The sequence below is a fragment of the Strix aluco genome, chromosome 4 (assembly GCF_031877795.1).
Source record: "Strix aluco isolate bStrAlu1 chromosome 4, bStrAlu1.hap1, whole genome shotgun sequence".
In the NCBI taxonomy this organism is placed as follows: domain Eukaryota; kingdom Metazoa; phylum Chordata; class Aves; order Strigiformes; family Strigidae; genus Strix; species Strix aluco.
Genome location: NC_133934.1, coordinates 91,268,739 through 91,294,342, shown reverse-complemented (window position 1 = coordinate 91,294,342; position 25,604 = coordinate 91,268,739). Strand labels below are relative to the sequence as shown.

Sequence of the window (25,604 nt, the reverse complement as noted above, 5' to 3'; positions counted from 1 at the left end):
ATATTAAAATTTGGACTCTCTTAAATTATTTTAATGTGAGACAACAGGATCTAGAGATAGTCAAATTGCTACTTTGGGAATGAACGAATAATGAATTGTTCCACTTCTTGCAGTATACAAAGCAAAAATGGGAATTGTCGGGAATCATAGCTAATGGAAAATGTCACTTGAGAAAGAGGACTTTTCATAGTTCCGTACTCCCAGTTTCATTTCAATATGAAAAAGATGAAGGCTTAGAATCATATTTGAAGTTAACCATAATTTGTGTATTAGTCACAAAAATACTGAGATTTGCTAAGCAGCATGAGTTTGCATTGACTGGTAAAGCAGTATGACATAGCATTAATGCATAAGACCGTAACATATCATCATCATTTTACCATTAATATTTCATTTGAATTATATTTTGTGTTGCCTTTTATTTCCAATGTATTTTTCAGTATAAATATTTCTGTGTGAAAGACTTGGGTTTTTTTCAGTGAATCATGCACGGAAGTGTCGATATTAAAAGTAATCCATCAACATTAGCTTCTTTCAAACTTCCATAGGATCAGTGGTGAGTGATAACAAGGCAAACCAAGTAGCTAGTGTACTTAAATCAGCATTTTATCTGTTAGCTCAAAAAGCAGTGGTTTTTTCCTGCAGCTCTTGGCCGCTTTTTATCTAAATATAAAAAAATAGTTCTGCCCTCAATGTATGGAAACAGACTAACAGTAGCTGCCAAATGTTTGTTATTGTGAACTTGATGGGATACCAAAATACCATATTCTTCATGATGACTGACGTATCGACTAGGGAAAAGGACTTAGGAGAAATTAACTCATTAAAAGTTAAGCTTCAGTATTTTTCAGGATTAGTTTGTATCCCAGGATGCAAAATGACCTATTTTCTTTTGCCTGTACATCTATGATTTAAATTTTCCAATCGGAATGTATTGCAGGTATAATTAACAAACTGCTCACAATACTCAAAGAAAGTAGGTTGGTGCAGAGGGTCTTCTCTGGCTTCCTTAGTACCCAACAAATGAATACAGCAGCAGTATTAATAGGGGCTGCAAAGTGATATACTTTCTTGTCATGTGAAAAAGAATTGGTATTGTGCCAGGTGCGGCTACTGAGTGGAGTGAGGATTATATGTAGCATTCTCAGCCTCTTCTTTCTTTTTACCTGGTAAGTCCATGACCGCTGTGTTCTTTTTCAAGCTGTGATTTTGAAAGTCCTGACTCTGTTGAGAATTTAACTTCCAGTTTTTCATTTGCTGTGGAAACTACAAGCACGTAATTCTTTAGTTCATTCCAATAATGAAGGCCTCGTGTGCTTTATGGCTTACTGAAGAACTGAAATACTTTTGCAAGTCCTTCTGTTTTCTACAGTGCAGTAATATTAGGTCCTTAGCAAGCTAGAAGTTCCAGCAGCATGAAAGACGAATATGCATGTTAATAACCTAAAGCTTTTCTCCAGTTAAGTATGGAAAAGACTTTTAATGTCATTCTATATTATTCTGTATAAATGTTTGGTACTGAATATATTTTTGTGTATTTCCTGCTGTTTGCAATTTTGTTCAGCATTCATAACTAATGAATTGCAGAAGTAGGGGAATCTGTGTTGTAGAATTTAGTTTCATGTATTAAAAAATAAAAAATGCTACATTTGTTCTTGAAATCAAGCAAAGGGATTTTCTTTCCTGATTGTTGATGAGTGAGGGTTCAGGAACTGTAACCCACCTTCCTGTATTTTGACATCAGATAGAATAGGTCATGAAGTTTCTGTATATTCTCTGCTCACTAGTGCAGAGAGGGTATAGGATGTAGGTCTACCTTTATTTGTTCAATAAAGAGAACCCCTCTCTTGCCATACATATATTATGGAAGAGAATTGGAGTATTTTGCTTCTACTCTCCTTAGTTATTCAATTTGCAGCACAAAGAAAGAGTCTGGCAGCATTAGAGCTGACAAAAACCAGAAGGAATTCTTTGTACTTGAATCTGAAGAGTGGGGCTAGAGTGCTATTAGCATCCTCTTCCTCTATAGCATGGTCCAAATGTACAGCAAATCCTCTTGAAACATAACCCATTTCTGTGAATTTTTAAGCCAGATAAGTTCTCTGAACTCTGTTCATTAGAGGACTGCATAGAGTGTTGTGTGAGGTCAGTGGAAAAGGAGATGTGAGTGCGCAACTACTGGCCAGAGGTCTGTCTGAAGAGATTGCTTAGGTAGACATTGTGCAAACTGTTTAACTGTGTCTTGAGAAACAATCAAGATCAGTGACCTCAGATTTTGATCTCTATGGTTTCTCAGCTCTAGTTCTTCAATAAGATAGCGAACACCTCTTCTAGCCACAGAAGCCATCTAGAATACTTCTAAACTGGCTACTATACAATAAGATTCAGCCCTTAACAAAGGTGGATTCCAGTTTTTGTGTCATTCTGGCATATTTTCATTTTTCAATGTACTTAATGAGACATGTACAAGGGGGATAATTTTAATTTAATGATTTTTGCGGTTATTCATTGTGTTAGGGACGGATAACCTGTGTCTCTCAGGTTAAGCCAATCGGAATTATTGGCACTTTTTTTCTTATGTCTGAATTTTCACAAATTTTTACCTTACTGGAACATTTAAAAAAATATTTTGTAGTTATATAGTTATATTATTAGTTACAAAATGCTCTGAAATCTTCCCACACAAGATGCTATGGAAATGCAAACCATCATATTCATATTCATATCCAAGATGAGAAATAATATACTGATCTGAGTTGAAAAATTTACCTTAATTTTTAAGCATCTCACTGGAATTCAGGGACCTATCGAAGAATAAGGTAAGACTTCTTGACGTGTTCAAGGGGTATTTAGAGAAAGAATGCATATCCCTTATAACTGTCATTTTATTTTGGATGTTTTAGATTTATGAGCCAGGAGTGCACGTAAATGTTGTAAATTTTGCCATTTTTTATGAACTCATTTTGGCAGGTTTCACTAGTCTGCAATAGCAAGAGATAAACATTTACATTGGTTTTCACATTTATCAATACCTTTTAGAACCACAAATAAACAAACAAAACCCCAGAGATACTCCTCTCTTCTTACAGTGTTCTTTTAAAATTATTTTTAATTTGTTAGTAGCATTAACTTGAAGTTGTCAGGTACATTAAGATTGCCTTAGAACTCATCTAGTTAAAACTCTTGATTTAGCATTGTACCTATTCATTAAAATGTCAGGAATCTTTGTCCAAAATCCTCTTCAGAATTTCAGTTTCAAGACGTGGTACGTTATCAAATAGATGTGTCCTGGAAGGAAAAGAGGGAAAAGCTTTTCTTTGTTCAGTGAGTCTATTTTTTTTTTTTTACTGCTGCCATGGTTAAAGTTGGCTATGGAAAAAAGGGTTCCGATTTTCTGTTATCCCCCCACCCCCGTTCGCTATCCTGATGGAAACTATAATGAGTCAGCATGAGGTTTAAGTTAGGTTTATCTGAAGAGGCTGCTAATACCTTTTACAACATTGGGTTTAATCAAGGTAGAAATTTCAAGGTATTAGTCCAGCTCATAGCTACTGGAACTGTTTCATACACAGTAGATCTAATTTTGTTAAGTAGAGAAAATGTGCAGATGTTGTATGATCTCAGTCATGACAGGGTGACTGTTAAGAACTGTTAATTTTTCAAGAAATTTTAGCCTGAAAATTAAGTTGATATGATGTTACAGCCTTCACTTATCATCCATGAAAATAAGCATTTGATAATGCTTATGACCAGATAAAAAGACAAGCTCAGGTTCAGAATTCTTACTGTTTTCAGTTGTTACTGTTAGGTTGTTGAAAGGCAATCAACATATGATCCCTGCTACAGTGTCATTATTTTCTTCATTAGTAGGTTTCTCTGGAGTAAGTCAATTTTTCATACAAAACCACATAGGATGAGGAATATCAGGAAACATTATTTTAGAATAAAAAAGATGTCTGGAAGACACATAAGCTCACAGGTTACTCCCATTCTTTTAAGCAACTAGATTTTATATTGATAATGATGTTTCTTGAACAACTTTCATCAACACACTCTCATTCTAGTGCAAACAAGTAAAAAGTTTTATTTGTTGCTTTTACCCAAGTGGCAGAGGAAATTGCTTGATACATGGAAACCTAAATGCTGCCTCCAAGGCTTAGTGGGGTCTTTTGTCTGAAGGAGAGAAATTCTTCATGTGTGTTTTTTTCACATCTGCCTTTGGTGTAAAGAAGAATTAAAAATCACAGCGTATTAGGTTAGCTGTTCTTTCAATGCAAACTTTTCAAGTTATAAATTAAGGAATTAACAGTTGAGGACAAGCAGTCAATATCAACGTCTTCATTTTTTTCAAACAGTGTGTTGGCTGTAGGGACTGCATCCACTTTTAGTGACAGAACCCTCTTGGCCATTCTCTTTCTGCAGGTTGCTCTATTACATTTATCATCACTCCTGTTCACAAAGGCAAAACTATGTAACATAATAGGCTGCCAAAAGTTCTAGGTATTTTGTTTTTAAAAGATAAGCTGGATTCTAATCACATCTTTGTGTCTGCAAAGTTTGAAACTATAAAAACTTGTGTGCAGAGGAGAGAGTACATAAAAAAACATTGTAAGAAAAGAGAAAGATCCTTAGTATCGATAGTATCGGTAAGACACCTGTCTCTAGGTCTGTCTTCTCTAAAGGATATCTATTAGGCATGCTTGTAAGCAAACTGAAAGCAGCTAGTTCTTTATGTGAATTACAACCACTGTTGGTGGTAGCGCACGGTGGGCATGAGAAAACCCATAATGCTTTCAAACAGATCCTGATAATTCTGAGGAGAGATTTTAAGAAAATTTTAATCTGGATTTCAAGTTTGAAAATTCAATTTTATGTATACAGTAATTATAATCCTGCTGAAATTAGAATTTGTATTAAAATTATACTTGCATGGTTTCATCAGTTCTTCTGGTATGTTTGATTCATCCGTTGAAATTTTAGTGTTCACAGATTCTCTCCCTTGCGAGCATAACACAGCTGTGGGCAACATGTGCTAATATAGTGCCAATCTTATAACTGGATAGAACTGGATTTAATTTATTGCAACATACAAATGAGTGACTGGAGGATCATAAGTCAGGAAGACTCTTGGTTTTAATTTTTTTTTTTTATGTGTTGTTGGAGCTTTTTTTAGAGTGTTGCTCTTTGAATATGAAAGATACTTTTACCTTTACAAAAAATCAAAAATATACTGTAAATAGCAAAACTGAAGCACAAGTGTAGCACAGCAGTAACCTAGAATTAGACAGTGGCTCATAGGAATCAGACACAAACAGAAAAATTGTCATATTTGAGATCTGCACATGGGTATTAAGGCAGATCTTATGAATTACCTGATACTTCGTGATGACCCTTTGTTGGAATTGATATATTGGAGACAAATATTCAGAATTAATCTAAGCAGTAGTAGCCAGACCCCACTGCTGTTACACATAAAAACAGTTTTTATGTGATTAAGAGTTTCTATGTATGTCTTTTTATCATGACAAAGAAAAACTATTTACTTAGATTGAATTTGGGCTTAGAATAGAGCATATCAAATTAATTTTTCAAAGAAGATACTGTATTTAAAAAAAAAATGTACTGGTCCTTATAAAAAGGTATAATATGGCTTTGAAAATGAGAGTTCAGGGTTTTCCTGAGGAAATATTAGCATGGGTTTTTATTGTTTCTGAAAATTGCAGTTATTCTCTCTGTAGGGTCAGATATTAATATAGAGCTTAGCTTCAAAAAGATCATTCAAAAGTAGTAAAAATTGTTTCTAAAGTAGGAAAATATATACTAATATCTCACAGCTGCTGAAACAAAGTGAGGTTTGCTTAAATCATTATTAGCTATAATAATAGCTGTGAAAGTATTTTAACTGCATTTTATGTACCAAAAGTGGTTGCACCATTAAAAAAATAAATGTCACTTTGTACTTACTGTGTCCTCTGTTAGAGGAGGAACCTTCTAATTTGTAGTGGTTTATTTTGCTTCTTAACTGAGCACCTAAGTATACTTGAGCAGCAGAGTCCCTAAGTATACTTCAACTTAACATCTCATGGAGAACTAATTAACATCCTAATGAAGATTGTTAGATGTTTTATAAAATTTAGATTTAGAAATGCTGAATATATTGTGCTACTTAAAGTGTGATATGAACTCACTGGCTTTGTTACTAAAACCACAATCCTCATGGAATCAGTAGTTTCCAGCTTTCCAGAGAAAAAAGTCTTCGAGTGGTCAAGCTTCTGAAAATAGTTCTTAATCTCTAGATCTTTTGTGACTTTAGGAATAACCATGGTAAGGTAGGAATTCAGTTTCTGTAAAGAAGGAAACAATAGCATGAGATGGAAAGGTGAAATAGGCTTCAGTTGCCGTCTTTCCACATCTCTAAACTATGCATTAAGGCAAATTCATGCTTGCTTTGTCTCTGTGGAACTCAAGAAAAATATTACAATACCAGCCCATTCTTAATGGGAGTATATGACAAGAGTATTGTCTGAGTGTTATGAAGTAATAGTCTGTAAGCACTGCTGCTTCCCAGTTCTCCAACAATATAAGTAAATTTCAAGAATATTCTTCAGTTGGTTTATGTGTTATATAGATGAAGTTTCAAATTAATTAAATTTGTACTTGTTTTAGTCATGTTACCAAACTAGCCACTTATTACAATGACAGCCATACTCTAAAGCAATTAAAGATACTGCTTTTAGAGCAATCACTATTTGCCTTATTGGATGTTTGAGAATATGGGCTTATGTCAGGAAAAAAAAAAAAAATCTTCCTTTACCTGGTAAGTGGCATAAGAATAACTGAAAAGGGAAGATATTTAAAGAACACTGAAATTAAGCCATGATTAATAAGCCTTAAAGAAAGACTGTACACACAGTTCTATATGTTCTTTATCCTCAAAAGATACCTATCACATTAGAGAATATGAAAACACAGTTATCTTGTACATTCACAGCTCTGCATCTGTATTCTATTCACTGCCCATTTCTTGCAACCTCCATATAAGTCAATGCAAAAATTAGCATTATAGAATAGCAGAAAGAATACATCTGAAGAGCTGTGGAAAGCAACATACTTCTCTTTTTAGATAGATACAAGTAAGCCTTCATATGCTACTTCTCTTTAGTTAGGATTAGTGCCTGTCATGTGAATTTTTAACAACAGAAGGTGGAGTCCTGGGCACCATCAGTTCCTACAAATGCCTGCAATACTTGTGGTACCATATATATGGGACTGTTGAAAGGGATTCAGTATCAAAACTTACAATCATCTCTGATCTTCTGTTCCATAACACCATGAATTGTAGAATCATAGAATGGTTTGGGTTGGAAGAGATCTTAGAGATCATTTAGTTCCAAACTTCCTGCCATGGGCAGGGACACCTTCCACTGGCCTTGAACACTTCCAGGGAGGGGACATTCACAACCTCTTTGGGCAACCTGTTCCAGAGTCTCACCACCCTCACAGTAAAGAATTTCTTCCTTATATCTAATCTAAATCTGCCCTCTTTCAGTTTAAAACCGTTATCCCTCATCCTAGCCTTACACCCCCTGATCAAGAGTCCCTCCCCATCTTTCCTGTAGCCCCTTTAAGCACTGGGAGGCTGCTGTAAGGTCTCCCCAGAGCCTTCTCTTCTCCAGGCTGAACACCCCCAACTCTCTCAGCCTGTCCTCACAGGGGAGGTGCTCCAGCCCCCTGATCATCTTTGTGGCCTCCTCTGGCCACATTCAAGCAGGTCCATGTCCTTATGTTGGGGGCCCCAGAGCTTGACACAGCACTGCTGGGGGGGGTCTTATGAGATCAGAGTAGAGAGTATTACAGCCATATATTTCTCCTGTTTATCCCCATATTAGTCTGTCTGTAGAAATAGCCAATGTAGTTTAGAAAATCTATAATTAATTATATTTAACTTCTTCCCTGCTGTGAATTTAATCTGGAAAGGGAATGTAAGGGATACAAAGGATTAGACTCTAAAAAGTCAGTAGGAATGATAGTAGTAGGTAGGGAGGATTTTGAAAACTAGGAGGGCTGTTCTGAACAGTAAGCTAGGTAAGTTGTCTACAGAGATGTAAGCATAGCAGTGGTTTTTCATGTCAGAATGACACTAGCAGTAAATTACAGGACAGTGTGCTAACATATCCTTTACACAAACTTTCCTTACCCTTTATACAACTCGTATACAAACTGCAGTTCAGATTTCTTTGAAGAGGCAATCGTTGTGCAAGGAAATAGAAATTAAGTGACGTAAGTAAAGAAAAACTCCATGAAGTAAGAGGAAGCTGGTGAACTGGAAAGATTCAGGGAGGTTGTTTGGTATTGCACAAGTTGCAAACTCATACTAACGTTGGTCAGATTCCTGGTAGGCGATAGAGCTAATGACAGATGAAAAAGAGAAGCAGGGAAAAGAGAAAAGATACATGAGGTTTGTTCTCCTAGATACACAAACTTTACTAAGGCAGGGAAGAATTATGTAAAGTGTCTTCAGAATGCCAAGTAATATGATAACAGCTTATTAATGTGAGAAGTTACAAATAATGACAGTATTAGCTGAACAACAGATCTGTACACCATGTTTCTAAGAGGCCTGAAGTCCTGACAGCACTGACATGCTTGCAGAAGTATCAGGCAACATGAGTGGAGGGAAGAAGCTATTGCTGAGAGGTCAGATGTTTACCTGCTGGTATTGTACAATAATCCATAATCACACCTTTAGATCTTTCAGACTTAGCAACTTTGCAGACCAAAACTCAGTATTTCACTCCTCTGCAATTTGCTGTATACGTTCACAGAGGATTTTATAGAAGTGTATCACTTGCTATTGCAGCCTGTCAAAGGTTTAAAAGGAGGAAAGTTTGTCAGATGTCATAACAGATGTCCAAGAGATATTTATGTTGTTGTTGTTGTTGTTGTTTTGGTCTTTTTCCTTCTTAACATCCCACTCACCATCTTGTAAAGTTTCTTGAAGAAAATGCAGTCCTATTTTTTGTCTCAGTCAAGTGCTAATTTGAGAAATCAGAAAGGAATGAAGAAATTATTTAGGGAAGGCCAAAGGATTCAAGACCGTGGTGGTAATAATTTCATTCAAATATTTTGTAGTGAAAGGAGAACCTTAAATTCGTTGTTCCATATATTGTCTCAGCCATTTTCAGTAATCTGCTCTATCATGTAACTTCTGTTGTTGTGATAATTGGGTAGGTAGTGTTATAAACTGATTATTATAGGGAGCTGAGAGGCAGCATTTTAAATTCTATTCCCCACATTTTTCTTCTCAGATGAATTGCCCACATCGCATTGTAATCTTTGTTCCTCAGGTTCAGTGTTTTACAAAATTGACATGATCAGCCATAGAAATCTCGTAGGGTAAGATTTTAATAAGTGGCAGAAGAAAAGAAAGTATGAGGTTCATTTACGGTTATGATGGGCTTTTTGAATTTTACATATGAGGCCATGTGTTATTTGTTTTGTAACTAGATATGCACTGAACAACCTTGAGATTTCTGTCTCCCCGAATTAGACTAAATGATAATTTAAATTGGTGTATTTTTCACTTGTCAGGATCAGCCCTCCTCAGACTCCTTGATTATGACTTCTGTCTTGCAAGGTTTCACAAACAAGAGAGCAAGAGGACTATTTATGGGATAATTAAGGCTACAGAATTTTATATATATATATATATTTAAATTGTTTTAAGGAATTCAAAACTTCCTCCAGTCTTTTTATTAGAGTCCTGCATAGTGTGAATCATGAAGTTATCTGTAGTGGCCGGCCTTGTGAAGAAGCTGATGCTTTACCCAAAGAAATCTTATAAGGAGCCTTAGGAGGATTGTCTACAAGCTTCTTCCATTTCTTCAGTAATTGACTATTGACTATGCAAGTTCTTCCAAATGAAAGCATTTGTATCCCTGCCCATGGCAGGGGGGTTGGAACTAGATGATTTTTAAGGTCCCTTTCAACCCAAACTATTCTATGATTTAATAGAGTTCAGTTCTATACAAGTTCTGTTTTCTCATGCACATTCACAGATTTTTAAAAAAATGGCCTTGATCTTTTGTCTCTTAAAGCTGCACCTGAAGTTGTAGCAACCCTTGCATGAAAGGCACTTCTGCATGATTACCCATTGAAATTGCACATATAGGTAAAATGTCAAGCCCAGCGGGGATATGATTTAATTCTTGTGCTTTGAGAAGACTAATAAGGGGTTTATTGACCATCTGAAAACAAACTTTTGTTTGTAAGTGAATACAAATCAAGAAAGTGATATATGTGTTAAAAAAGCCATTTCTGAAACTGTGAACTATTCACTAGTACTGAGTCTTTGATGATACTTAGTCATCCAGTATACTTTTCTTTCCTGCACTTGTTCCATGTTTTTCTTTCACAAATAACTCCTGCCTGTTCTGTTGTAGGTTGTTCAACAAGCTTACTCTTCTATTTCTTGGGTGTAAGGGTTAAATCTGGGTTGGCCAAGATAGGCCTGAAAAACTAGGAAATTCTCTCTTCAGATGTGGCAAAGGATATGAAGTCTGTTGAAAAATGTAAATAAAATTCAGATTGGAGCTGGGTTCACCTAACAAAGAATTGACATATGAGAGAGAGAGAGGTCACAAGGAAAACAGAGCTTCCATGTAAACATATTTGAGCAAAGCAGGATTTAAATGCAATTGCAGCCCTTCTGGAAATGTACCAAGAAGATAAATATCCTCCTAAAAGCAAATAACTAAGGTTGTCTTTACCTCTGAAAATTGAGAGGACACCAGAACAATACTGTTCTAATGGAATCCATCCTTCTTCAGACATATGGAAGACAACTCTGGTTTTTTTCGTTCCTGGGTTATTTGAATTGGCAACCAGACTAGCTCATCAAGTGAAAAGTTTGGAAAAAGAAATATTTTACGAGATTACCTTACTTTGGAGACACCATCTGTAGCCCTGGAGAACAAGGTATTGAAACAAGCTGGAGATAGAGCTGAGTGGACAGCAAATGCCCAAAAATCTCTCCAAAATCTGAACCTGCTGTTCCAAGGACAACATTGCATTAAAATTTCCTGAATCCACTTTTACCCAGCTTGTAGTTGAGAATTTCAAAGAGATCTGATGATTTTTGTGTGACAAGCCAAAATATGTTCCTCTGTCATGTGAAAGAGAGTCCTTTGGTGCATGATACCTGGAGATGTGTTGCCTCAGAGCAGCTTCCTAGAGATGTATGGAAGCCTATGGAATAGCTACCCTGTTTCCTAGACATTTTTTCTTAATTTTTTCTCCAGTTTTATCCTTTTTCCTTTCTGTGCAGAGGTCTTGCTGAGCTATTTTTGTTTTAACACTTGAGATTTAGGCACTAATTGACCTAATCATGGAAAAGTGAAATTCTACTTCCTCTGGTTTTTTTGTAGCTAAACTGATGTGCTTGGATTTGCACAAGAAAGCTTTAAGCTTTTGAAGTAAGAAAGACTTCTCTAACTCGGAAGGGATTAAGAATTTCTTTCAGAGGAAAGAACCCAGGCTGAGAGTGAGAGGAGATGAGGAGGACTGTTTTGCTGAAACTAAGTAACTTCAGTTTGTTTCGCAATGTACCGTTTTAATTCAGCAAACATGAAGGGACTGTATTGGCTCGAACTTGAATACAAATTATCAGGGAGACAAAAAGTAGCCTCTTGCTGCAGGTCTGAGTGGGTTTTTTGTTTTGCTTTAGTTTTGGGTTTTTTCCCCACTATTTCAGTAAATCTCAACTTGGGGAAGATGATACAGACAGCTTAAGTCAACTTGAGAAAACAAGAGTTCAATTATCTTACATTTCTGCTATTCCCGCACTCCCTGGTGCAAAATACCACTTTCTGCAGCCTAACAAGTAGTCCTACTTATAAAACTAAGAAAATATTTTTCTCCAAATTTTATTCCAAATTTCTCACAAATATGAGTCCATATTTTTAGATTAAGGTCCAAAAACTGCATTGGGTAAATTAGAGAGGTTCAGAATATGTTTTATAATGTAGAAATAATTTCTTTAACATAAATAATTGCCCCGTCTCTAATTCAGCTTTATGCCTGTGATTTGTGTTTCATGTTTTGTTCTAGTGAACTGTTTATGATATCAGTTGGATGTTTGTGTTTCATGAAGCTAAATGTGCACCCGTGGAAATTTTGTTACACAGGGCTATGAAGAAAATGGAAAAAAAAATGTCAATGAATTTCAATGAAGCTATTATACTTTCATGGGAAATCTGATTATATCTCCTTCACTGTCAGTTCCCATTTCTTATTCTGGAGAATTGTTCTGTATTTGTAAGATTGAGTACACAGTATAAATTATTATGGGTCCTGGCAGATGGGCTTGGTTTCTACCACCCAGTAGTACCAATATACTAGCTCTTGCAAAAGCCCATTAAGCTCAGCAACATGTATAATTTCTGCAACAATGTCAAGTGAAATCTGTCTTGTAACATAGCAGAATCCTGACAACACTGGAGATAGGCTACCACTAGTTGTCTCTTCTACCATCAGTCCAAACCCAGACTCCGGTCTTCCACTTTCTGTTGAGTATTACAAACTCAAACTGTGTCAGATGAATGAGGCTAAAGAATACAAGGGAAAAAGGAGCTAAACTCCCTGTCCATATAGATAAAGGTGTAAGGGTAGCCCCTTGATTTTCTGCTGTTTATACCAAACAACTCAATCCAATATGTATAAACCAGAATCTAGGAGTCCTCTTCATATGAGAGTGCGTTCCTCCCTTGGCCGTAGAGGTCAAACTCCTCTCACTTTTTGTGTGTGCTCTCTCACCCTCTGACCTCATGACTCTTGCATTTCTGTCTGTGCAGTGGCCTGACTTCAATGGGGAACATAAGAAGCAACTCCATTCTGGTTTTGTCCATACTTGATGGGAACTGGGGAAAGTGGGTTTATGTCTCAGGTGGGGAGAGACATGAGTACAGGTTTCCCATTTCCTGGACATGTGCTCATAACAATTAAGCTATGTACTAGAGACAGCACTCACCATAACCAACTGTTTTTCAAAGGGACTCTGACTCAATACTATATAGAGGTTTTAGGAGTGCTTTTAGTGTATATATTGGATTAGACCTATTAGGGGATTTAGATGTGTGAATATTTAGTTTGTGAATCTCTTAATGACCTTAGGTAAGGAGATGTCCTGACCAGGTTGCTTAGTTAAAAGGAGGCATAAGCTTCCATAGGGAAGGTAATAGCTGAAATTTGGGTACTCAGGGAAGTTTTTCTGGACAAAAATGTAGGTATTATGGGTATGGTTGTATTTAATTGGGTAAATAAAGTTTTTTGTTAATTGTTTTGTTAACAAAGTATCTAAATTCTGCCTAAATTGAAATTTAAGTCCATTCCTGAATCTGGAACTCGCTGTGTTCTTTGTCTCCTGTACTTGTCTAAAAATACTGTGTGTACTTGTTAAAGATTTTATGTTTATATACAACTTCTAAGAGTTTTTAAACTAATATAAAATAAATAAAAAGCCTACCTGTTAGGCTGGATCTCATTTCCAGGAGGGTTACCTGGTAACGGCAACATTTTCCACTGAGATTATGTTTGTTTTAGCCTGTTACACATTTCTGTCTTGGGATGATAGAGTATTTTGGTTCTAATTATCTAGATGTAAATTATGAAGTTAGGTATTATTTGAACATTGAGATTCATAGGAATCATTATATCTTATATCTTGAAGACATGGAATCAAAAATGCTATTTAAAGAATGTTATCTATATAACATTTCTGAGTTTCTCACCTTTTCCTTCTCTAATTTCCCAATGCAGATAACAATACCCAGACCTTCAGTGGCATCCACACAGTCTGCTTCAGAGAGCTTTCATTATGGCCACCAGCTAGAGAAAAGAGAGCAGGATGCTCAGTCTATGGAGCACACCATGGAACTTTCCTCTCCGAAGGAAAGTTTGCCAGGTTTGGTTGTGACAGAAGACTCACTTCCAGCTAGTGCCAGCAGACCAGATTTGGTACTTAATATCAGCCAAGAGGTGCTTGACAGGGAAGGACTTGTCAAAGAATGTGTCAGTGTCCTGGACTGTGGCCAAAAGGACTTGCCTGAACAACATAGTGGGATGCAGGAAGAGAAAGAACTTGAAAATATTCCTGTAGAGGAGGCTGAGGAAGAAAGGCTTCCAGTGGTTTCTGAGGATGCCATTGAAATGCTAAGCAAAGAACAGAATTCTTTGCCAGGAAACTCAAAATCTGCAGAGGAAGAACCTCTAACGAATACTGAAGCTGCTGAAGAATCAAAGCCAAGGCCCGTCTATTTGGTGCCAAATCAAGATGAGGTTCTGAAGTCAATAACTCCTAAAATATCAGAATTTTCTCCCTCAAGACTTACCAACCCACATGTCAATAAACAGGCAAGCAAAATGGCACCAGTTCAGGAAAATGGTTTTCATTCTAATAAGGAAGAAGTCCATATCCAAGACTTGAAATGCCACCAAGTGGCCCTTACTACTTTTTTGCACCAGGAGGACAAAAAAGAGAAAAATGCTCCCAGAAATGGAGAATTATTCCACTGCATTTCAGAAAATGAGAATTCTCATCGATCTAAGAAGGACTTAGTTAAATCTCCTTTTGTATTCAGGCAGAGCCGAATCCCAGTTTTAGCACAAGAGATAGACTCGACGTCAGAGTCCTCTTCTCCTGTTTCAGCAAAGGAAAAGCTTCTTCTAAAAAAGGCCCATCAGACAGACTTGGTCAGACTACTTATGGAAAAGAGACAGCTCAAATCTTTCCTTGGTGACCTCTCAAGTGCCTCTGATAAGTCACTGGAGGAAAAAATGGCTGCTGCTCCAGTACCCTTTTCTGAGGATGATGTGTTATCCTCATTTTCTAGATTGACACTGGACTCTCATTTCAGCAAGCAGACGGAAGATAGCTCTCTATCTCCAAGCAGCCCTCAGTCCAGAAAAAGCAAGATTCCAAGGCCAGTGTCCTGGGCAACCACTGATCAAGTCACCAGTTCAAGTTCAGCTCAGTTCTTTCCTCGGCCACCACCAGGAAAACCGCCTACTAGACCTGGGGTAGAAGCTAGGTAATGCAGAGAAAATAGAAATAGATTTTCAGGTTGAAAATGGATTTGAGCTAGACTGCCGTTACAATGCAGTGTGTAATCCTGTAGCAGTTCCATCCTTTAACTAGTTTTTAAAAAATGCTGGGCTTCAATTCTCTGAGAAATCCTACATTGTTGGAGAATGAATGAGGAGAGGCTGTCACACAAGAAGGAGCCTGCTTCACCGTTCAACCTTATACATCAGCAGATGTGTATCCAGTATTTTGAAACCTGTCAATCTATAACTAAATCTTTACACTTTTTTTTTAAAGTGGGGTCACTTTTCTGGAACTGTTCATTATTCACAAACCCAGAGAAATCAATAGGATCTGTCATATCCAGCCCCTTTGAAAAATAAACTGTTCTTATTGTAGACATTTTAAGTATTCGGGTTTGGAGATTCCAGCCATCAGTATTGAGTTAGCTAGCCATGCTCAGATCATGGCTAAGTAAAAACAACTAATTAAAGGAGAGCAGAGTGAATTCTAAAAGTCCCCCTTTGCCAATTCTATATACAGACAACTACGATCTAGTTTCTTTGGTGCCTACATAACCGGGATAAGGAGAATTTTGATACAATAGTGCAAAATCCTCTGAAGGAAGTTGTGCTCTGCCTTGTCATCCCTTAAAATTGTGTATAGGAGTGTATTGATGGTGTGCAGGAATGGATGTACCCTCCGAAACAGAGGCGATAAGCACTGCTCTTCAGTGCGCTTCTTCCAGCACCACCAGCAAATTTCAGTTACCCTGTAAACACTTAAGCTGTTTATGTGAGTGAGTTTATGCAGATATAAATACTGTGTTGATTTGAACAACACAGAAGCCAAAGCCTAGATCCAAGCACCTCTACCTTATAGGAAAGTTCAGCTCCAGGTGTCTGTTCTGCAGTGTAAGCTCATCACTAGTTTTTAGTGATACTGTGTTTCTATATGAATTTTAGTGAATAGATGGGAACAGAAATAATCTTTCTTCATTTCTTCTTAAGGTTACGCAGATACAGAGTCCTAGGGAGTAGCAGCTCGGACTCAGATCTTATCTCTCGTCTGGCTCAAATCCTACAGAATGGATCACAAAGACCAAGGAGTTCTACCCAGTGTAAGAGTCCAGGATCTCCACATAGTCCAAAAACACCACCCAAAAGCCCTGTTATCCCCCGACGCAGTCCCAGTGCCTCCCCTAGGAGCTCTTCCTTACCCCGTACTGCCAGTTCTTCTCCGTCCCGGGCTGGGAGACCCCATCATGATCAGAGGAGTTCATCCCCACATCTTGGGAGGAGTAAATCACCTCCTAGCCATTCAGGCTCCTCATCTTCTAGGAGATCCTGCCAACAAGAGCACTGCTGCAACAAACCAAGCAAGAATGGTCTGAAAGGATCTGGCAGTTCCTTCCACCATTCCCCTAACACTAAGACTCCCACAGGAAAGAGCAAATCAACCACTAAGCTTAGCAGATAGGAACTGGGCCTTGACAGGTATAAAGCCTCCTCCTAAATCTGATGCATGTTGTGTCTGTGTACTGTGTATTTTAAAAAATAATCAAAAAAAGTATATTAAAAAAAGGTGTTGAATCTGCGCTTTTTAAAGAAAGCAAGCATCATAAACTATTCATGAGAAAGCATACTGTGTAAATAAGTGGCCAGTCATTGCCTAAGAGCAGGCAGCAAGCAGATCTATGAGAGGGGAAGTAGAGGCCAGGATAAGAATGACTAGGTAGTCAATGAGGTGCAATGTATTTAGAGTAAAAAATATCTCTAAGGTGAGTGTTTTAAAAGGATATTTTTTTCTATGTTTTTAGTTTACCTAGCTAGGAGATTTGGCCTAACTATTTAAGGCCTTGCATACTCAAGGAGTACGTAAGGAAACCTGCAACGGTTATTCCCAAAATAATGCCACCACCTGGGAGACTAGTACTGCTCAAGCATGTCTTTGCAGTTTTAAAAAAGCACACAATTTAGAAGACGATTTCTACCTTATAAGTCTCTTCCATTTTGAGCTGCACACATCTCTTGAGTCACTCGGCGCTCATCTTGTCCCCTGTCTACCATGGCACAGACTTTTTACCTAAGGAAGTATCATATACCTTGCCCCTGCTTGACACTGATGACATTTTAAAAATGAATATTAACATTTGCCAAGATGTTTTTATAGCTATATTCTTTAGAAATTTGTTTAGTACTCATTAGGATCCAAGAAGCTAATTCTCAGTTCTATATCATGCACTTCTTTAGGAGTCATAGTGAGGTTCTTCAAACCGCGTTCGGTACCATTTGGAGAAGTATTCCTGTCTCGGAAACGAGAGAAAGGAGGAGATGTCTGCACTTCAATGAATGTTGCAGATTTATGATAAATTACAATGTAAGCTAGAAAATAAGTTAGAAAACAGAAGTACCTTTTTTCCCTTAACTCTTGTTATTGCTGGCTTTTGTTTTTCCATTAGTTATGGATCACTTAAACCACTGATCTTATCGTGCAGAGATGGTTGCCAACCAAGATTTGCTTTTCTGGTCATTTTTTTTATAAAAACATGAAAGTCGAAACAGAGATGAGGAGGTTGTCTACTTCGTGAACTTGGTAGGCTACAGGTGACAGAAATATACTTAACACCCTTACAAAATCTGGTTAAGAATATTAGTCATCAGAGCAAAATATACAGAAAGCAATCTGAGATATTTTTTATGTTGGATTCTTGTCATTGTTTTGCCCAAATGGTTTTTTGGTAGCCAAGCTTCACTGTCTGTCAGTAAAGTCTGTGGTGTCTAATTCCTCCAACTTTGTTTGGTAGTTACTTAATAATCTCTTGTGCCCTACAGGATCTCTGTAGGGAACTTAACGGTACAGCACCTTTTGCTATAGTCAGAAGGGAATAGTGGGTAAGAGTAGTAACGCACAAGAATGCAAGCCTGAGAAAGATGCAGCCAGCTCTCCCTAATTATTCCTATTGTGGGGATGCTGGATGCATAGGAGACCTGTCAGTTACTGATCTGCTTGCTGCAGTCATATTGCCTCTCCAGCCAGCATCTGTGCTTTTTTATTTAACCTCTGCCAAATGAATACCTTTGGATTAAAAAGGGAATATTTTGTCTCTGAGCTAACACATTTTAATGCTGCATTAAAGCTGCCCTGGAGCTGCACTGAAGTTCACTTGCTTTGTCAGACTATGTTGATTTATTCTTTTTTCTTTTCTTATTATGAATATGTATATTGTTTCCCATATGTAATGTAGCACAGTGTGGAACCTTAATTTCATTCAGGTTTCAAGCACTACAGATGAATGCAATAGGTAGGGTATACCTGCTTTTTCTGAAGAAACTGTACCATTGGAAAGTCCTATTCCTTTGTATTATATTGTATAATAGGTGCTATACCAATAATTGCATGTCCTCATGGTAAATTATATAATATAAATATTTATATATATACATATATGTATATGCTTCTATAAACTCATTCTTTCTCAATTTTCATTTGTAATTTATGGACCACAAATAATACAGTTCCCTTTCTGTTAGCTTCTGAATACTTCTAGCATTACATCTTCTATTTTCCCCAAACAATTCCTGGAATGCACAAATTCTAATAGCCTTTATACCTTGGTATAAGATTGAAGGACTGCTGATTTCTCAACCAGCCAATGTTTTGTCTTGCAGCTTGCTTTTTTTGTTTATAATTTTGTGTGTGTGTTTGCATATGGAACAAGAAGAGAGACTCAAAGGTATTTTTATTTTTGATTACAAATAGGGCTTGTGGTTACTCATTTTTATTTCATAATGTGAGTTCTTAATTGTTACGAATGCTTGTCATATAGAAGCAGTGACAGTCAATGAATACCTAACAGATGAATGTGACAATAACAAATTCCATCGTTTCCTTCCTGTTTTCCTCATGCATCCTTACAGTATGCCATAAAGAGAATTTGGTCCCATTGTAATATTTTTGCCCTGGGCACTGCTGGAACTATTTGTTAAGGTGGTGTGGCAGCTCTATGATTATTTTTCCTCCCCTCTCCCTTATTTCTGAAAAGCATTTATTATGGTCTTGTAAGCTTATTCCTACATTAACATGGTCAGTTTTAATAGGTACCAACTTTATGTATCCTTGCCTGAAATGCTGAAGTTGAGGTGTTTATATTTTCTCTCCAGTGTAGCAGGATCCAGAAACAGGTAATTGCTTTACAGGTGAGAAAGAATATAACACCTAAGGATTTTCTGTGCTGTCTTCAAAGTACAAACTTGTCCATTGTTATACATTACTATGTAAAATAAATCAATGCTGTAGAAACTCACTTGTACTTGAACTACTTGCCAATGTAAAAATAGTAAACTATGCCAAAATGGAGAAAGAGTTATCAATCGTGATTGATGAACAAGGCTTCTTTCAGTGCAGAAAAAGGTAGAAAGGCTGTATAGCCCCAGTTGCTTTTTGCTGTGAATTCAACAGGGTCTAGTGAGAAAATCGTGAAGATATGAATGGAGGAGTGATTGTGAATAACTTTATCTTGAACTACCCGCTCTTATGGAGTTTTTTATTGCTTGATACCCTCCCCCCAAAAGTTTACAGAATTGCTTACTATAGTCTAATGTAGCAATCAGTTAATGTGGTTAGGTAATGGTCAGCTGATCAACTCATACATAAATATTAGCTTAATATTTCTAGAGGGCCTGTATAATCAAGCACTCTGTAAGCTTCGATATTTGAATATGCAACTGACTCTGCATAAAAACACCAGTGTACATGTGTGTGGCCCTTGTGCAGAGTGTGACTGAATGGTTTACGGAGGGTTATCTGCAACAGATTTTCAGGGACGGGGAAGATTTTTCTCCATTGTACAAAATGGTTACAGTTATTCTGCATAGCACGCAGCAGCTTACACAGGGATTTTAGCTGGGAAACAATATAATTCAAGGAGCTGTTGCTTTGTCCTCTTCAAGTCTCCATTTCTTTGGAGGGCAGTGCAATGGAGCCATGACATGTAGCAGATGCAGATGCTGCACACACATTTCCTCTTTATGGTGTTTCCTGTGTTGTGGCCAGCACTCTGGAGCATTTTTTAGAGAAACTGAGGCATGAAGCCTTTAAACTAAAATAGAACTTGAAAAGACTGAACATTTCACAGTCTTCTGTGCTGTGATATTGCATGGTATAAGCAATCTTAAGTTGCAACCTCAAAAATCTATATTAATATTAATAAACCTCATTATTAATTACAAATGCCAGTTACTACTTAAGTAAAACCCTGCTAAAAGTAATAGAAGGTGTGATACAGTAGAGCAACACTGGCAAGTTGTATGATGCTAGGCACCTATCTACTACTGGAGCAGGATCGGTAAGCATAGAAAATTTCAGTGCTCAAAGGCAGGAGCAGTATGAGGTCTTAACTGCTAGTTATATACAATTATTCAGGAGGTAAACCCCTGGGGAGTGACACGGGGCATTCATTATAGCCACCAGCCACATCCTGTCTTGGGAAATCTGGACATATTCTTGCCTTGAAGTCTGCATGTTTGAGATCGAGCTTTCTCACATACCTCACTAAACAGTCTTGATGTAAAGGGGAGGATCTGGTCCTATATATTTAAAAATAGCTTGAAATATTTTTCATCTGAAAAAGACTTGCAAGAGCTCTATCATTTCCAATTTGTAGTATTACAGTATTAACTATAGCTGGGAAAACACAGTTTTGATTTTATATATATAAATATGCATTTGTACATAAGTGTATCTATATATACACTTATATAGATACTGTATATTATATAGAAACATATATACATACATACATCTGTGTGTATATACATATAGATAGGAACAGTCTCAGCTATTGCATCCTGTTTACTAGAATTCATTTGCCAGAGTGAGCTGAGGCCTGTTTTGCTTTGATTCGCTCTGATCTCCTCTTCATCTACAGTAATTTGGCTATGCCCTAATTCTGGTTCTGTGTCTTTTCCATTTTACAAGGCCTGATCTTATAGTCCTACTTGGGCAAAACTCCCATAAGTCCTTCTTACTGCAGTAACATTTTTGCAATGGCGAACTGTAATGCTTCTAAAAAAATACTTTCTTTTTCCCTTCAATGAGAATGTAGACAAAGCCAGACTTACAGTACAGGCTCTTTACTGAAAACAGAATTTTTCTGTAATGAATTGGACATTTTTGTGGAACACTGAGGCATAAATTCTGGTAAGAAGGTGATTATTCCAATTTCTTAAAAGGGTCTAACAGCAAACTAGGGGTATGTGCCTTCAATTTTTAAATATATGTTAAATGAGAGAGGAATCTTCTGAAAAGGAATCGGAGAATAAAGGAGAGCTCAAAGTCAAATTGGTTTCTCATTATAGGCCTATAATATATCTTAATTTTTTTCATGCAGGCCTGATCCCGTGAGGTGATGAGAGCCATGCCTGTCTTGTCAATTCCAGTGAGCAAGGGGCTGCTTAGGTGTCTTAGGTTAACATCATGATTCCCTGTGGCGCATTCTCTGTATGCGTTTCCACTATAAGGAGTGGTCAGAGAACTGTCAGCTATATAAATAAAAGCCTTGAATGATTATCCATGATTCCTTTCTTCAACTGGTAAAAGCTTTGAATGCTTGTTCCTATTTCTGAAACTTGTGGAACAGTGCATAATATTTTTATTCTACTTCTTTCAGCTAATTAAGTAGGCAGTGAACTGAAGGGTTTTGTTTGCTGTTTTGCTTTTGACTCAAATGTCTGGTTCCAATTACTGCAATTTTCAGTAACAGGTAACGCTGGTAAAAACAAGCGAGGTTCGCTGTTTTGACTACATGCACTACATAGGCATAGGTCATACATTTCTTAGCTAATATATGCAAATCGCATAAACACGCACCTCACACAGTAATACCTCAGCTGTCTGCTTGAAGCCAGTCTTCCCTACATAGAACATTTGTAAAAGAGAAATTATGTAAGGCACCCTGCATTGTGTAATAATTGTCTGGAATTATCTTAAGATACTGTCAAATGCTGAAAAGTTTTATCACTCATTTTCCTGTGGTTTAAATAATCAGGCTTTTAAATATTAGCCTTTGAGGTTTGGTGTTTGGGGTTTTTTTGGTTTTTGGGGGGTTTTTTAAGGCAAAATTCATAGGAGTGTATTGTTTTGAAGTCTAATGTATTAACTCGGCAATTACTCCAGCCATCCGGGTTTGAACGTGTAGCCTGATTTTACTCTCCACTATTGGTAACGGATTCTCACTTAACAGTAATAGTGACAAACCCAAATGCTAGCATATGCCATTTATGTATTTTGCTCCAGTTTCTCCTCCACGTGAAGAACTTGGATCCTTGGGAATTCTTGCTGGTTTTCTGCAGGTGAAACTTCCATTAAAATCAGTATAGGGTCTTGTTTTGTTGAATTGTTTTCCCCAGTTTAGGGACTGAAGGAATAAACTCACTCTATAAATATCATACTTGCAGTTGCTGTATTTTAAATTGGAAAATGCTTTTTTTTTGTTTTATTACTGTTATGATATGACATGCCCTTTGATCTCTCCTTTTGTGCAAGAATTACTGCTGAGAGCCAGCTTTGGCCAAGATCACAAAGTGGTTTCTTCTAAAACAGTACCACAAGTGGGCTACTCATAGGGAGGTCCTGATTGTCCACAACTGTCTGGGGGAATTCAGCTGGAATTAGAGTTACAGATGCTTGTTTCCTTTTGAGATCACTTGATCTTTGACCTAACTTTTATATAAATGACGTATAACAACAGCAGACCAGCTTGCTCCAAAAGATACAGTGTGGTTTTGGTCTGCCTGGCTTCAAATGCTTTTAAACCCGTATCTACTGTGTGGCAGGCAAGGTCATAAAGGTTTGACATAAAGTGCAGTGGGATTTTCTTTGTCTATTTCACATCTTTTTCCTCTGACTGGAGATCTGGATTAGTTGCCTAGCAGCCTTCTCTGCATCCTCTTTACCTTCCTTGGCTAGAAAGCAAGATTTGAAATTCTTCCCCAACTTCTAACTTTCTTTCTATAGAGTCAGCCCAGAGATTGCAGTGCTTGTGCTAACAGATGTCAATTTTCGAATGTTTTCCTATGAATATCCAATCTAGTAAATTAAGGAAATCACCAGCAATGCCTTCAGACAAGTACTGGCTTTCTGAAGCTGCCAACCAATGGCTGATACTCTAAAATCTCTGGGCAATGCCACAAAGATTGAAATCTGTGTATTAATTAAAAGTACAATGTTGTCACCCCATACAGAATTAAGTACTCAGTAGTAAAATCTGTAGCATGACTAAATTAAGTGGAAAGTAGTTCCAAAATTATTTGTTACCATTGAGGAAGACAAATGTTGAATCCATCAAATCTTCTTGCTTGGCAGTTGCATTTCTCTTCCCCTGCTTAGAAATCTTCTAAGCTGTTCTTTTCCTTTTAAGTTTGCTCAGGCACCCAAGAACATAAAGAGTTAATTCCCTTGTAATTGTCATTTGTACATAAAGTTGTAATTATTTATTTTCTCATTTGTACCATATCAAGGCTTTGTACAATGTTTTAAGTTTTGTTTTCAAATTATTTTGTATTTTATTTTTATAAACTGGTTCTAAATAAAATATTCATTCAGCATGCAAAACTTCAATTCCTGATTGTGTTTGTATAATTTAATTATTTATAAAGCTTCAGTTGAATTTTTTTCCAATAATTTTTACTATTGTAACCCTGTACTTTAAATGAAGAAAGTAATTTGACAGCGATTTTTTGTTTCTGTTACAAGAAAGCAAAAAGCAAGTGTCAGTTGGTACTACTGCAACATGAGTCAAGTGTTCATACTGCAAGTTGGAATGATTGGATCAATGGAAGTTTTACTGATTTAGTAAGTTCATGTGTTCATAAGAATAGAAAAACTCAACCAGCCTCCTCAGAAACTTCCCTATTTGCTCTCGCTGTTATCCATACTGTCTGTATTCAGACAAACAACAAATGATTGCCACAGCAAGATCAGGTCAATTTTAGTAACAATACAGTGGATTCCAGCCTTGTTGTTCTGAAAAGCCAGTTACTTCTTCCCCTTCCCGCACCACCCCTACCCCCCCTTCAAAATTGTGATTTCTTACGTAGTCAGAAGTTACCATAATTGATTTCTTTGGAGATGATCAGCTGTCTGGATGTAGTCACTGAGCTTTTACAGCCACTTGAGGAGACCTGTCATCCTCTGTACAATACACTTAGGTGGCAGATGGCAGAGGAATGAATGAATGGAAGTTGTTACTGAATCTGAGCAGTTGGTGCTATGTGGAGATGCAGTGTTAAGCTACCAGTTGCTCCAGTTTCCTCCAAGATCCTTTCATTTCTCTTTCGAGTAAAACTAGGTAAAAGTAGAGTACGATATCATCACAACTTATATTTGTGGTTTATGTGCCTGCATATAGTCCTTGTATGCTGTGGAAAATACTGCCTGCTCTTTGTGCAGGGAAGTCCAGAAGAATTGGAGAAAATTCCCTGGATCTCTTTCTTGGCATTATCACTGTTATGCCTTGTATGTAAGGCAAATTAAAAGCTAGCTCTGCCTTTGTTCAAATCATTGGCAGTATTTTCATTAAGCTTCATGACCAGGTCATTAGGTCTTGTCATTTATATAAATAGCCCAAATTGCTTCACAGGACAGGAAACAAATTGGGAATTCATTTACTCGGTAATTTCCAAATTTCCAAGAAAATGATGTTTCGTCTGTTAAAAGCAGCCAGAAATTTAATGGCGTGCTTCTGGATGGTGTATGCTTTTGGTGCTCCCAACAGAACCATTGTTTGGGCACAGAAAGGGCGCCTAAAGAAATAGCAAGCCAGCTATATTAATTTGAAGATGAAAATAATGAATCTGCGTGCTCTGTACTGGCGACAGGTAGCTCAGTATCTTTCCTTGTTTAAAAATATTATGTAAATCTGGCTCATACCAGAAATGGAAGAGTGGTTTTGATCTGGCTCCAGTATACATTAGCGGTACAACTGACAGACTGTGGGCAAGAAGCAAGATTGGAACAAATGCTGTGGCAGATCGATGTTGATGTCTGGTAGCTGTCTGACCACTAAAGTGTCTTTCAGCATTGCCTGGCTTGTCGCCTTCATTCCTACAGGAGAACCAATCTGCCCACTCTGCTCTTAGGATCTTGCTACGCTTCTCCACACTTGCACTGTAGCTGCCTCTCATTTAAATTTGTACTCGAACATGAGAAAGCTATGTAGCAGTCACGAGTCAGCTCTTCCTAGAAATGCTGTAGTAAGTGAAATTCAAGAATTAACAATTGGAGAAAAATGAAAACAGTGAAAGAAAGTCAGACAGGTAAGAATTGGCTGTTGCAACCTAGACAAGCTCAGGTCCCAGAAGGACCAGGAAAACTTTAGATCACGTTTTGTTAATCTACCTGGAATGTCACGGTAGCGTTTAGTGGCTGCTTTGCCCATGAGAACATGGGCACATGAGAACAAAATACAAATGAAGGGTGCCTTCTTCAGTTACAGAAAACACTGCTCGAGACAGCCCATCTCTAC

The 25,604-nt window shown here is 37.3% G+C and overlaps 1 protein-coding gene across 3 annotated transcripts in view; it reads left to right on the top strand.

Moving 5' to 3' along the window:
* TTBK2 (tau tubulin kinase 2) overlaps window positions 1-23,692 on the top strand; it is a 108,224-nt gene extending 84,532 nt beyond the window's left edge. For all 3 annotated transcript variants that reach the window (XM_074824221.1, XM_074824220.1, XM_074824222.1), the window contains 2 exons: window positions 13,816-15,086; window positions 16,090-23,692. In XM_074824221.1, the coding sequence (XP_074680322.1) occupies window positions 13,816-15,086; window positions 16,090-16,558 (1,740 nt within the window). In that variant the 3' untranslated portion in view covers window positions 16,559-23,692. The remainder of the gene's footprint in view (window positions 1-13,815; window positions 15,087-16,089) is intronic.
* The last annotated feature ends 1,912 nt before the right edge of the window (window positions 23,693-25,604 follow it).